The sequence below is a fragment of the Poromitra crassiceps genome, assembly GCF_964638095.1.
Source record: "Poromitra crassiceps genome assembly, chromosome: 12".
NCBI lineage: Eukaryota > Metazoa > Chordata > Actinopteri > Beryciformes > Melamphaidae > Poromitra > Poromitra crassiceps.
The window spans coordinates 14847272-14862649 of record NC_139632.1 but is presented as its reverse complement, the minus strand read 5'-3'; the positions used below and the strand labels follow the sequence as shown (position 1 = coordinate 14862649).

General features: G+C 45.4%; 1 protein-coding gene across 4 annotated transcripts in view; it reads left to right on the top strand.

Moving 5' to 3' along the window:
- Nucleotides 1–2220: 2220 nt before the first annotated feature.
- The window catches only part of abl2 (c-abl oncogene 2, non-receptor tyrosine kinase), a gene marked incomplete at its 3' end in the record, with an annotated part of 31098 nt that continues 17940 nt past the window's right edge, over nt 2221–15378 (top strand). For all 4 annotated transcript variants that reach the window (XM_083648079.1, XM_083648078.1, XM_083648077.1 and 1 more), the window contains exon 1: nt 2221–2546. In XM_083648079.1, coding sequence (XP_083504205.1) covers nt 2330–2546 — 217 coding nt within the window. In that variant the 5' untranslated portion in view covers nt 2221–2329. The remainder of the gene's footprint in view (nt 2547–15378) is intronic.

Here is a 15378-nt window from a genome sequence, read left to right as displayed (position 1 = left end):
ACTCAATACTCTGACATATTGGGGAAATCATTTTATGGAAAAACTGAGAATGTGATGTTTCAGTCATTGAGACCTTTGTCAGGCCGTTGTGGTGCAAATTAACTCAATTTCCCTGGGAACTATGTCAAGCCACATGTTGGGATAGGAAATCATGAGCATATTAGCTTTAAAGTGAGAAATGACTCCAAAGCGGAAGAGCTAGGTTAAACACACATCAAGACTCTTGGAGGGGAAAGTTTATTGTGTAACTTTTATTCATGAGCAATGTTAAAGTTCTGTATGTGTGACAGTAATTCCAGCTGCAGGGTGGGTTGGTTGGAATCTATGACTACTACTGCTGTTGCATCTAGCTGCTTAAATGTTACTAAACAGTGAGACGAGATACTTGATTAGCATTGAGATCTACTGTATGTTGCTTTGTCAGATACTGTGTGTACACAAAGTAAGATGGTGTTTTTTTTAAATCATATGGTTATATTTACACAGAACAGAAGAAACTTCTATTTCTAACCGATGAGGAACGTAATGCCGTGTATTATGTAAAAAAAAGTTTGAAATGTGTTTACACAATTACTTAGTTTTTCTAAGAAATTACAAAATCATTTGATGCACAACTAATACTGCCAATTCAGTGAGACTTGTAAATTAATGTTTTTTTAATGATCGAGTAGAATGAGATGCACAAAAAGGAAAAACCAGCAATGAACTACTGCTCTGCAACCACAAGGTGGCACTGTAGGTTTTAGTTTGAATCCTTGCTCATCTTTGTCTTCTGGCCAATGGGTATAAGAGATGCTCTGAAGTCTTACAGAATTACTAGACACAAATACCAGCATTTTATTTATTTATATATATATATATATATATATATATATATATATATATATATATATATATATATATATATAATTTATATATATACTGTATATTTCAATATATATATATATGAGAGAGACTGCTCAAATCTGAACACAGATAGGCTTATTAGGATTTGATTGATCCACACATTGAAAACACAATATTGAGCCTATTTACATCTGAAGTAAAGTCACTTCTGTGATTACTCTTTAATAAACATAACCTTTATTTCAACTTTATTTTTTTTCTGCAGGCAGTTTGAGACAGATTGATTATTTTGTAGGCTATGACTACCGAGAATTGGAAATCAAATCAAATCAAATGTGTTCATTTTGCCTCTATTGTCCACTTTCATATAGCCTAGTTAAGAGTCATTTTGCACAATATCAGATAGAACCTATTCTATCTCAACAACAACTCTGTTGTGTGCCCAAGAGGCAGTTTGCCGTTTTTCCCCCTTGGATAAATGACAATGAAGTGCTGATAGTACCATGCAGCTCCCTGTAATTTAAATGATCCAGTATTAACAACTATTATATTCCTATAAAGAGACTTGATAGTGAGTTAATTGTGATCTTTGATTTATGGTCTTTTCATTTTCTTACGGAGAGGAGACCTATTGATATTTGTGTGGTAAACCTGTGGTGGGAGGTGGTGTTTTTTGGGGGGGGGGGGGGTGCGCAACCACAGACTGACTGGGGATGAGACTGGGTTGAATGGCAGAGCCTGCCAATTAACACGGCACGCAACTCCCCACTGCCTGCCAACATGCTCAATGAAGTGGTCTCTAGCAAAGAGATCACGATTAGCCTGTGTCTGCATTGGGATAGGCTTTAATTATAATGAATGAGATAGTCTTACTGAAGTTCTTCTAAGCTATTTGGCATTTTTCTAAGGACCCTAGGTTGTGGGACCCCAGGGGCCCTGTGCCCCCCTTTGGGAACCACTGCTGCTGTGGAGAGTTTGGACGCGGTGCAGGCAGGGGAGGTGGAGGATCGGTGACCGAGGATCGCATCGAACCCCCCCGCCTTGTGAAACACATCTCCTTCTATTCTGCGGTAAAGATGGCGGCGTCAGAGGGGGCGCGCAGTGGCCGGACAACGGCAGAACGATCCTGAAACGGTCTCAATTTGACAGTATCTCGATCGCCAGGTACCGTAAATTACCGCCTGGATATCCTTTGGACCGCTGGAATAGAGACAATTGCTGTCATACGCCGGGGTTTCGGTTTTATTGTTTGAGGTAGGGTGGGTGGGTTTCCACTGATAACTGCTAACGTTAGCTAGCTGGTTAGCTAGCGAGCTAACACGGGCTAGTAACGTTAGCTAGCAACGAATCGGCGAAGAAGAGCGAGGAGGGGGGATTGATTGCTACTATTCGGACCAGGCCGCTCCAGTTGGGGGATGTGAACCAGAGGTGCGCAGGGGTTTGCTCGCTTAAGTCCCGATCGTTGTTACACCAAACTACCGGGATGGGACAACAGGTAGGCCGCGTCGGTGAGGGAACATCGACCGGACTCCAGCCACCACAGCCCCACGCGTCACAGCCGCACCAAGGCAAGGGGAACCGGGGGAGCAGCGCCGGGAGGAGACCCCGGGAGTCCAACAGCAGCACCGGGACACCGCCAGGCAGGACAGCTGCGGTCAACGTGCCCGACCCAGGCATCAATATATTCACGCAACATTCAGGTAGCGAGACAACTGCGGTGTTAAAGGGGTGTGGGTGTGGTGACGAGGAGGGAGTCAGGTTTTAGTTTGATTTTGTTTGCTGCTATTAGCGTTTGCTAGCAGAGCCCATGCTAATCTGACAACGACGCGTTAGCGGAAGTGGCCATGCCAACCAGCGTTGCTATCCATGGCTCATCCATTTAGTCAATGTTAATTTGCCCGTTATATCTGGGAGTGCAGTGCAGACAAGAGACAGTTTAGTTAGAAGGTGAATAGAGCACCCACTGCAGTTTAGAGAGAGAGAGAGAGAGAAAGATGCATGTGATCTGAGTGATGATTCCAGAGAGAGAGCGAGAGAGAGAGAGGAATAATGCTGGTGATCCAGAAGAAGAGTCATCTGAGGATTGCCCAGCTGTGCCCTGCCTGAGGGACAAGGATTGGAGTTAGCCAGTTCACTTCTAAGGCCCCTCTTTGTGATACTTTGCTTGGTAAACAATGCTCCTTGCCTCGGGGGATTGAGGAGCAATTCCACTCCATTAACTCACTATAGCAGCTACCACAAGCTCACATTACTACAGCGAGTGGGTTTCACATGCTCACTTAACGTTACAACCCCTGTCTGATAATGTCTACTGTTACAACACACTCCAGCAAGGAATGGCATTCAAGATCAGCTGACTGCACCCTTTGGCTCCTATGGGGGATTCTCTGTGAATAATTGAAGTCACCTTCAAGTCAGTATGTGATTACAAGCATGCAAACATGAAAGTTTAATCATGCTGTGGTTTGGAAGCAGATTTTCTGCGGTGTCATTCTTTATCCACACGTGATCATTGTAGATTTTTGCTGAATTATTTAGCACAACCTCTTCTTTGTTATCTCATATGATGGGCGAGTAGTTTTATTTGTTAAATCCTGTATTACAGGAATGAGAACTGCAAGTCAAGACAGCGATGGCGGCAGTCACCCCAACTGTCACCGAACCTCCCATCACCCATGTTCCACTCTCAGAGCCTTATTAGCTTTATGTGTTCTGTGAGCCGTGGAAAATGACCCAGATCTCTGTCGTCTCTTTAAACTGTGGAGAGACAGCATAGCTTTAACTCCTCTGTCTCATTCCTCTCGGCCCTCAGGCCGGGTCACTCAAAGGCTGATCTGGAATCATAAGTGATGAGTTGACAGGATGCCAGCGCTTCTAGTATACTGGGTGTCGCGTTTGACTATTCACCCATCCTCTGAGACACTTTCTGCTCTCTCTGTGTGTCTGTGACCTCCAGTGCTTGGCTTGACTGTCACCCTCTCTGATTGTAATGTTGTTGAGATGTCTCTGCTGCTGTCTGTTGGCCTAGCTGACTGGAACTGAGAGAACTGCTGCCTGCATGCATACCATTACTTAATACTTAAATTCATTCTCTCTGACGTTTCCTCCAATGCATCTTCCTGTGTGCACACTTCACATCATGCACTGCCTAGATCTAAAGCCACTGGCATAGCTTGCCTAGTTTCCACCCATGTCGCAGACCTCACTTCAACCACACTATTGCAGTGAGCAAGGACACGCGGAAGGTTCAAGCATTTGGGAATGGAACATGCTTGCAGTTCCTGGCTGTCACATCTCCACAGTAAACCTGAGTTTCAAGTGCTGCATACACAGACAGAGACAGACAGACAGACAGACAGACAGACAGACAGACAGACAGACAGACAGACAGACAGACAGACAGACAGACACACACACACAGACCGACCGACAGACAGACAGACAGACACACAGACAGACAGACAGACAGACAGACCTGCAAAGTGCAGCGGCGTCTGCACTGTTCTGCCCGCTCCTCTGTCGGGCAGGAGTGGCCTTTTTATAGTAGCCAGGGGGTGCAGTCACATCGGCACTATGCAGAGAGACTGTGCACAACTGTACTGCTCAAAGCAGACCATCATAGAGCAACAATGACTCTGAAGTGAGGAGGCTTTGGACTGTGCAGTCTTCCACTGACTATCAAAGTGCCCATTTTATAGCAGGCTATTTATAGTAACAATGATACAGCGACACCTTGCACTTTTTTGGTGGGCAATAGTGAGGCCTTAAGAGTTCCTCTATGAGGCCAGTTGTATTGTCTCCGTGAGTGAGCGAGTGAGTGTTGATGGTAGTTATTGAGATGGCAAGATTAGATTTCTCCTCATCTGGCTTAGATGGCATGTCACCAGGTCTGTGTCAAGATCAAGAAGAAGATGGGATCTGGCTGTGGGGGTGTTGGGCTGTGACTGAAGGCAAAACGGATTAATTTTTTTCTGCAGGCAGGGTCATTATTACAGTCGACTCTTTCCCACTTAAAGCTCTCAGGGATTGACAGACACAGGCTTAATCCAGTTTCACATCACTTTGTTATATAGCCGAGCTTAGTTCTTGGGTTTGCCAAATTCAGGTCATGCAGAATAAATGATTACTTCTATGACGATTAAATTGAAAGGTGCAGACTGCCTGAGGCATGCGTGTGTGTCTGTCTCTCTAACTCAGGGGTGTCCAACTCAATTTCATTCCGGGCCACGTCGGCATTATGGTTGACCTCAAAGGGCCGGTTGTAAATGCAGCATGATATAAATGTATCAAGCCTACGTCATTATAATATTTCATAACTGCCTCTGATTTGATTATTATTGTTTTTGACTAATAACTTAATACTTAATAACTAGCTCTGAAAGCAGTCAACGTCTGTCGATCGCTGCATTAGGGGCTGTGCACATTGGACCTGTGTTTTTGAGAAGCCAGCGCCTTTCTGCAATCCATACTCTATGCTAAGGACGCGCTAGGAGGAGCGCTCCTCTTTCAAGGACCGCACCTGGTATTTAAGCGCTCTTGGCGGCTAGTGTTTTTTGGCGGAGCGCTCTGTGCGTCTCAAGCTGAAAAAAGGTGAACATTTAGAGGAAAAGCGCACTGCTCGTCTGTCACTCCTACCCATTCTTCCTGGCAGGGGGATCTTCAACCTCCACTGCTGCCAGAATTGCCAATAATCTGGCTTTCATGTTTACAGTGCGAACAATCAACAGCAGCAGACGAAACTAGCTGGCTACCGCCCGTGTCGTCGTTCATTGCGTCCTGAACTGTACTGCGCGCGACGGCAGGGAAAACAAAACAAAACTGCTCCATGTGCTGGTCTGTGAGCAGTGTAAACGCTCTCGACATGATTTCCAAAGCGTTGTGATCTTAAATTACGCAGGTACAGTCAGTGTGCACAGGCGCTTACTCCGCTTAGTCTGTCTTTTTCTCTGTCCCCTCCAGGCAAGTTGAGTCAGCTCCTGTCCCCTCCTCAGCTCATTACTAATTCAAGACAATGTTTACCCACCAGACAGACAGACAGACAGACAGACAGACAGACAGACAGACAGACAGACAGACAGACAGACCGACAGCCCAGCCAGAAAACACTGAGCTAACAGGATAGATGAGCTGAAGGCTGCCTCACTGCTGATTCAGAGGGAACCAGTCAGCCAGCCAACTCTCTGGAAGTATTGGTTGAAGTGCAGTATTGGTGAAGCTGTATCCTATTGATGGTTCCACCCCGTTTAGCCTCGTCAGGAACTCAGAGATCCCCCCTCACTGCAGTGAGTTCATCTGATACATTACATGCACTGCAGTGCAGTGGGAAGATTCCTTTGCTATCGAAAAGCCAGAGAGAAGTGAATCTGCTGCTGGGAAATCAGCCTCATGGTTAACTGGATTTCTGTTGCATGGTTAGGGGGGGTGTGGGAATCACAAGTTTGATCACGATGCGATATATTGATTCATTGGACAACGATGCGATATTTGCCGATATCCCTAAATCTGCCCTGATACGATTTCGATACGATTCGATTCAGGGGGCTGCGATTGATATTAGACGATATGCGTTGATTCATATCCGAGAGGGGAGCGAATATCCTCTCTCCCTCTTTTTCTTGCGTGCTTGCCATGGCACTCACATTGTATGTGGAAAGAGGTGCGCTTTGGGCGCAAATGGTGACGCAGAATTTCAAAACAAAATAATATAAATGTTTATTCCTTATGCCGTCATGGCGATTTATATTGCGTGGTTCAACTACCATCTATTTTTCATAAATTGTGCCTCATGTCTTATATCTTGCCTCTCTATGCTAATATCCTTGTGAAAATGTGTGTGGATCCGTGTGATCGCTCATGATGCCTGCCTTCAGTAATGGCAACCAGTGAGGGTCGTTTTTGGAGGTTGTTTTTATATTATCACATCAACAAAGCAAGAGGCGTTTCTATTTATACTTTCAGATGAGTGGATCAGACTAATTTTGGCAGTAGCATTGATGGTGAATGTGGAGCCAACACTGTCTGTACCTAGTGCAGCACTGTGAAAAGCTGCCCAGAAGATGCCTGGATCCAGGATCCAAAGACCTAAGCTGATTTGTATCAGGGGTGAAATGAGATTAGAGGCAAATCCACTTTTCTGTGGCTATATGTGTGCAAAAGCCCCAACAACCAGGATAAGTGACACAGCAGGCAAGACACTTGAGTTTCCGAGGCTCCGGCGGCTTACGGGTGAGACTTTTAACAGGTTTTTAAAGTTAATATCCCACAGAGAGGGATTGGTCACTCCTTGTGTCTGGCGTTTGCCACTAGGAGGAGCCATGGCCACACCTCCTCCGAGGTGAAGCAGGGTGGAAATTAATGTAAAACTGACGAGGAAGCAGTGGAGCTGCCACTAACTGATGAGGGATGCTCTGCCTCCCCTAGACAGATATGTTTGTAGGAGCACGAGTGTGTGTGTATATTATGTATGCTATTTTAACATAGTCAAACATAGTAAACATGGGTTATTTCTGAAGACTGCATGTAACTGTGTGTACTCTGCAATGGTTGCTTTGCTTATTTAATAATTGATGTCTCTCAGACCGTGCCTTCAGCCTCAACTCAAGCCCCTACTGCCACTGACTGCCAAGCCTGTGCATCCCATAGCCCAAGCCTCTGCCATTAGCCTGTGCCCAGTCACCCAGCCTTGCGTTCCCTCACCCCTCCTACATATCTCTGTGGAACCTGGCTGCTGCCACTGACTGGCCTCAGTCCCAGAGTCATCGATCTAAGAAGTGCTGTGCCACTGAAAATCGGTGAAACCCCCAATGATTCCCATAAACTAATGTTGCCGCACAGCAAAGATGAGACCAGAAAAGGTTTCATATACCCGATTTGGGCACCTTCTCTCCTCCAGCAATGACTTTGTTCACTGCACACAACATCTGTAATCTGGGGGGGAATTGTCTTTGTTGTGTGGCATTAATTTACACAACATTCTATCATGAAGTACTGGAAATTATTGGGGGGTTTTACTGATTTTCAGTGGCATAGTGCAAGTGCTTCTTAGATAAATTAGATGACTCCCAAGTGCTGACTTTTATTTTATTTTATTTTATTTTATTTTATTTGAAAGCTTAATTCAACCTGAATTTTGCTCTGGTGACTGCATGCCTCTGTGCCCCCCAACCCCCAGTCACAGCCTCTCAGCATCTGCTACCAGTCAGCGCTCTCCAGCTCCCAAAACCACAGTCCCACTTCTCATCCCCTCTGCAGCTCGTATCGTTAAAGAGCACGGATTAATCAGAGCAGAGCTCACTGAGCGATTGGCTGTGCACAATCTGCAGATGGAGAAAGCGTCCTTTGCATCTGTCAGCTTGACCACTCAAAATATTGTCAACTTTGTAAATCACAGTTTTTATTCTCCAGCTGTGTTGGTGCAGTGAGGGGGGGGGGGGGGGAGAATGAGATATGGGAAGGAGAGAGTTTGAGTGCCAAGCCTGTTTAGTGTCGATTTGCTTCCAGGACCAGTCCTCTGTTGCTGGTATTATCACTGCTGCTTATCTTCTGGGTTGCAGCAGGCAGGCTGGAGACTTGGCCCGGAATGAGCGCTTGCACACATTTAACATTAAGTACACACACTCTCACTCACACACACAAACACACCCTCGCTTCCTTCCTTTCCCTCCTTGTTAGTGACTGAAGTTGTGAGTGCAGCAGCTCTGTCTGAGGATTATCCATCCAGTGTGTCCTCTCTCATCTCCTTCAGAGTCTAATCGTCCACCAGCTGACCAGTCAGTCAGAAGGCTTTAACAGCGTTTCCACCAGAAGAAAATTGGTGTCCTGGTCCCGGAAGATTTCAATGTCTTCTGACAAATGGGGACATTCCGGTCAAAATAACTGTCTTTATAGGGCCAGGCCCTTTTCACAGCAACCGTTTTGAGGTGGTAAAGCAGGAAGTAAAGCAGGTGTAACCAATAACATTAATGGGGGGCACTGGAACATGGGACCATCATTAATGGTATTGGTTACACCTGCTTTACTGCCTGTTTACCACCTCAAAACGGTTGCTGTGAAATGGATCTACACATGGCTGTAGTAGTAATGCCAGTAATAAAAACCCCTTCATGTTTGCGGACGGTATGGATAGCATTACAAACTAACCCAGAGGATTTGATTGCTGTCATTACTACAGCTATTTATAATGCACGCCACCATCGCTATTTTGTAATATTACAACGGAAACCTCAATTAGACAATAGAGTTAACATTAACTTCCTGTTAGCGCTGCGGTTACCCTGGCTGTCGACAGCCACAACAGTGCTGTGTCAGCAATATGGCTGCAGCGACCGTGATGACGCGGTTTGAATACTCTATACTCAGAGATGGCAAAAGTATACACATTCTTTACTCAAGACAAGTAGAAGTATTTATGTGTGTAAAAACAGAGCCTCTGGTAAAAGTATCAGTACTGATTCAACTAATTTACTCAAGTAAAAGTAAAAAAGTACAGGCTCCAAAATGTACTCAAAAGTATAAAACTAAAGTAGCCCTCTGAAGGACATTTCTACCGGCTGTTTCTGTGCCAAGTTAACTGAACCTCGCGCCATATTAATATATTTCGAAGACTATTCAACTTAAAATATCCCCTCCAAAGATGTTTTAAGACGGGCCTTCCTTCCATCATGGCCACCTAATCATCCCTCGTTACTTAATTGGCACATTCAGTCCTCATCTCTCCACTGGTTGATGAGTTGGTGGTTTAATCAGTAGGTCTATCTGCTCCACTGTTTTGCTTTCGTTTTTCCTCATCCTCTTTTTCCCACTTTCTCTCTTGACTTCCAGTTAACTTCATTTCCATCTTTCACTGTCAATTCAGGAGAATGTACGTTTATCATGCAAGTTTTGAAAAGGAAAACCTAACTACATTCAATAGACCACACGTGAATCATTCCCATCGAACCTGCATGCTATAAGTACATTCTCTCGGGTTGAGAGTGAAAGGAATGAATGAATGAAATGAATCTGGAAGTAAAAAGAGGACGAGGGGGAAAAGCCAAGGCAAGTCGGTGCAAGTTTGACTGGAATGACACGGGGCCCCTTTTAGAGAGGTTTCCTACTCTGTGATGTCATGTCAGTGCAAATCGTCCCGGGTAGGAATGGCAATTTTAAGCACGTTCTCGCATCGATCATCGGTAACGTTAACGATCAGTCAATCGATTAATTGTAATTGAAATAATACCAAACAATACCAAATGCATTTTGTTGTTGTTCAATCAAACGCTTCATTTCCACAGCAGCAACATAATGCATATTCCCACAGCATTGCATAGCCCAGGGGCTCTGAAACTTTTCAGACCAAGTACCACTATGCACAAAACCACATTTCCCAGGGACCACTTCCACTGCGGAGTCCATCACCCCCCCCCCCCCCCCACCCCCCATAGAATGACATTAGCTGGTTTAACCATGCTGCATCAGAAAGGCTAAATAACAACATAAGGCTACTGGTTCAAAATGGAGACACACACACACACACACACACAGACATCACTAGGTCACCTTGCTGCTCCGTTATTACGTGACATATTATGACATTATGACACAATGTGACTGCTACACTGCATACAGACACTAAGACAAATTCCTCGTATGTAACTTGCATACTGTGGCAATAAAAGTGATTCTGATGAGATATTCCAATGCAATATAGATCATGCCCATTTGAGAGTGTGTGTGTGAGAGGAGAAGAGAGTGGACAGAGAAGCCATATGAGTGGCTGATCAAATGGCACGGGCATTCAACTCGGATGCCGTGCTCTCTGCTGGACTGATTTGGCAGCCAGAGGCATCTCGGCTATCTGACGACAAGCAAAACCCACTAAAGCAGATAAACCTAGACCCCAGCACAGCTTCACCACACCACACCACACACACACATTAGCTGGTCAGACAGACATCAAGCTTGGATATTCTGTAAACCTTCACCAGAAAGGGAGAGGAAAAGAGACAAAATGAGTGTGTGTCCTTTAGGGCTTTGCAGGGATCTATTGTGGTGAACACAACACACGCCTCTTTACCTGTGTAATTTTGGGAGTTGGCTAACACACACACACACACACACACACACACACACACACACACGCGCGCGCGCGCACGCACATCTTGACTGTGTGGTTCATTTAACGAGTGGGCACATGTGTGAGGAGGAGTGGACAGCCTAGTCATGTCTGCTTAATCTTTCCATCCTGTACGTCTGTATGAACTCATGCCTGTCAGTTGGACAGGAACAGTATCCATCCAGACGCATGTTCTTCTTGCCTTTTTTCCACATCAGGATTAGGGATCGACCAATATGTATTTTCGGATTATTAGTAATCAAGGAGACCGATAACGATATTTGGAACCGATATACATTTGAAGCAAAAATTGAAATCTCGCTGTCACATTTACTTCATTTACAATCTTTAATATCTTTTATATTGCTGGGAAAACATCAACAAATTTCTCCTTCAAACATCTGTATTTATTCAGGTTTCTCGCCCAAAAACAAAATTTTACAAGATTATATTGGAACACCTCATGATAATGTTATAATTTACCTTCGTCCAAAACAAAAATTATGTTGAATTGAATAGATCTTCAAGACAACCTAACTGTAACGAGGAGCCGACAGCAGCTCACTGAGATGCACTTGGGTAAAGCGAGAAACATGCTTCAAAGTGAGCCTAGAGTTTGGATGTCGTCGGCTAGACGTGCAGTACATACTCCAACGTCAGCTCAGACACTTTCCTCTGTTACACTGCATTTCGGATTTCAGAATTTCCTAAATGTAGTGTATCGGGGAAAACGCAGTGTGAATCTTTTCTGAAATCCTGCAACGAGCCAATTACACAGTCCTTTCATCTACATGAAACAAAGATATTCACATTGTTTTGTCAGTTTTGTAAGCTTATTTGCAAAGATAAATAACATTTATGGGCATCTGCTTCCCAGCTGGGGACGCGCCGAACACGGAAGCTCGGGCCAGCAGGCCAAGGCAACGCAACGACCAATCACAGCGCTGATGCTGTTCAGGCCGGCCGCATCGACCAATCACAGCGCTGATGCTGTTCAGGCCGGCCGCATCGACCAATCACAGTGCTGATGCTGTTCAGGCCGGCCGCATCCACCCTTTTTGCGGAGCTGCATGCCGGCAATGCGGGCCACGGCGTAGCCCTACGGCGAGCACGGTGACGGCTTTCACGTTACGCTTAAGATTCCGTTCTCTTGTGGCTCGTTTTGGTGAAGATGAGGTTGTAGCTCGTTGTCGGTGGCCGCTCTGTGGCACAGTAGCTGTTAGGGAATGGAACGCACCAAACACATAATTATGCTACAGTGAGTTACAATGACATGACATCTCACACATATAGGACTGCTCCTATTGCTGAGACCTTGGTCAGTGCATCGAGTTCCATAACAACTGATAACTCTCTCAGTCAGATTGGAGCAGCCCACACACATTTAGTACAGTATGTACATACAGTACATACATACATACTACATATGGCAGAGGTTCTCAAATGTTTTTCAGCCAAGGACCTCTTCCAACCTAGTTCCTCCATTGCGCGGCTCGCGAGACGCTGGCGGCTCTCGAAGCTTTAGTTGGCGGCTCTAAGAAATGGCACCATTTTTTTTACACATTTATCCCTTCCTCTCTCTGTTTTTCTCTGTCCTGCCTTACACTATAAAGCATATGTCAAATTGTGACATCGCCACTGAATATTTGGACTCTGTACATTGATAGAAAATGCCAATGGAACTTATATTTTTCTCCAACACTGTAGCCTTCAGTGTTGTTGATAGGTTATTACTCATGACGTAACCAACCAGATAGTGCTATGGGCGAGACATTGCTCAACACAGAGAGATTTATATGGGCAATCGACAAAAAAAAAAGACGACACTGTTAACCGTAAAACGGCTGAATATCAGCCTCGATAATCGGCCAGGCCGATATTTTGGTCTATCCCTAATCAGGAGGATAACTGAAAATAATGAGTTTAAGTGTAAACATCCCTTTATTGTGGCCCCAAAACGGTTCAAAAGTTATGACAGAGACAAGAGGGTTCCTTCAGATATAGCCTACTCTGTATTTAGTATTGAAAGATGACTAAGAGACATAAATATATGATCAGTCTTTAGCTTGTCGGGCCATAATGGCTGGTTGGCCCCAGAGCTGTATAATAGAAGATTTGCGACATTTCCATTCACTCCAGTGGACCAGTTTTTTACCACACAAAAGTTCCCGGAAGTAAGATTCTGGATGAAGCAGCGCTGTCGAGTTGCAGAAAAATGGACCGTTTGTGATGTACTTTGAAAGGGTCTGACATTTTAAAGAATCAAATTGTATATATCGGCTTTATTTTATGCATTCAAACGTAGCGCGAGCCTCCTTCCTGGCTACTTATTGGCTACTGAGTCACGCAATTTGGACCTCCTCCGCTGGTGCCACTCTCTTAATAGATTGCTCTGGTTGGCTTTAGGTGGTGTGACGCAAACACAGCAGAAGGAGGAGAACTTCCTTGAAGTCATCATCTGCTGCTCATCCTCTCTGCCTGTCACATAAAGCAGCACTTAGCTGTGTTGTGTTGTGGGCACACCTAGAGGGAAGCACTCACAGTCCATTATTAACCCATAACAGGCCCTGGGAGGACCGGCCCCGGGCAGGGCGGCAGAAGCTGTGGCTGGTAGGCTCCATTCTTCTCCATCTCCCTGGACCATCCATCCCCCGGCCCTGAGGCCCAGCCTGGCTGGCCGTGGTCCACTCCCTAATTGGTGCATTTACATTAAGCAGCGCGGGGCGACGGGCCATATTATAGACAGAGATGAACAGAGTGTGTGTGTGTGTGTGTGTGTGTGTGTGTGTGTGTGTGTGTGTGTGTGTGTGTGTGAGAGAGAGAGAGATTTATTAAGATGTGTTAAAGCGAGGGTCGGATTTGAGGGAGACGTTTGAATCAAGTGTGTACATAGTATGTGGTTGAATTAGTTATGCAGTAGCTACCAGTGGGCAAGCTCTGCCCCTTTCCCACGAGGACGTCGCGGAAGTAACCCTGAAAGCTGTAATTCCTCATATGGCCACTTGAGGCAGGGCTCAGAAGTCCCCTCATTTCCGTTCACCCCCATGTTAAAATGCCCCACTTTTAAGCATCTTTACAGCCTGGGCCTAACACAGTTTTGGTCTATATATACATGTAGCTAACTTCACCTTTTCATAACAACTGTAGGGGGGTCATTTCTGATTTGTTTGTTTGGAGTAAAATAGATGATAGAAAAGGGGGTGATTGATTGACAGGTCGCCTGTCCAGTGATCGCGCTGCTTGTCGATCACAGACCAATAGCAGGCGGAGCTGCGGCTCTGGGAAACTCCCATCTCACGTGAGCTGTGTAAGGACTCAACCCATTTCCTCCCACTCTGCTGACGAAAAATCAAGATGGCGAAGATGGCGACAGCCACCACTTCAACTCAACGTGGGAGCCGCAAATCAATGGGATAGCTCTGTCCATATTTTAGGTCAGTGGTAGCTACATAGAGAGCCAAAGTCCCTCCCCTTCCAGGCAGACCCTATGCGCACTACCAGCATCTGAAAAAATATGAATGGTGGTGAACGGAGAGCCCGTTTGAACTGTGGCTCTATAGGTTATAAATCAGAAAGACTACGCACAACCAGTCGCATACGTGACGTCTCTCTCTCAATCAATCTTCGAGCAGACGGGACACATTGTGATTGAATTGACAGGCTGAATAATATGAAGCCCTTAGGAACAACAAGGGAATGGCTTCCTCTTCCAGTCCACACACTTGTGATGTGGCATCAATGAGGCTATTGTCCTGTGTCCTGTCCTCATGGACAACAGCTATTGTCCTGTGTCCTGTCCTCCTCATGGACAACAGCTGGCTCCTGTCCACTTCAGTAGTGCCTACTCTATATAGACGGCTTCTCACACCCGCTAGATGGATTGCTCAAGAAGAGTGTTAGTCACTTGATTCAGGATCAGGAACGTACTGATATACCAGACTAATGCAGAGCTGGGTAATGGAACATCACTTCCCAGCCCCATTATGTCATAAAATTTGTCGGAAATAGCTCCCCAACAGATACAAAAACATGACCATACTAGTGCGTTTGATGTACATCCATAGACCATGCCGCAATCGGATTTGTGAAACACTCATTTAGAAAGAATTGCGATTTCCATCTCCCTGGAACTAGCTTTCACTTTCAGCCTGAGGGCACCTCACTCACTCACCTCCACAGAGGCAGCCAGACTGCGGGCACTCCGTCCCCAGCTGTGCAGCCATTGTGCAGCATGGCCAAATTACCTGCACATTTTCCCCATCACGTCGAGCCTCCCCTGGCTGCTGTGGATCAAATAAATCTCTCTGAAGTCTCTCCTGATCCAAGATTGCCCGACTACTCTGAGAGCACCGGGCAGGCCTACTCTTCCTTGTGAGTTGATTGAAGTATATATATATCAAATATGTCAATGATTCATCAAGGTGAATTCTGGTGTAATG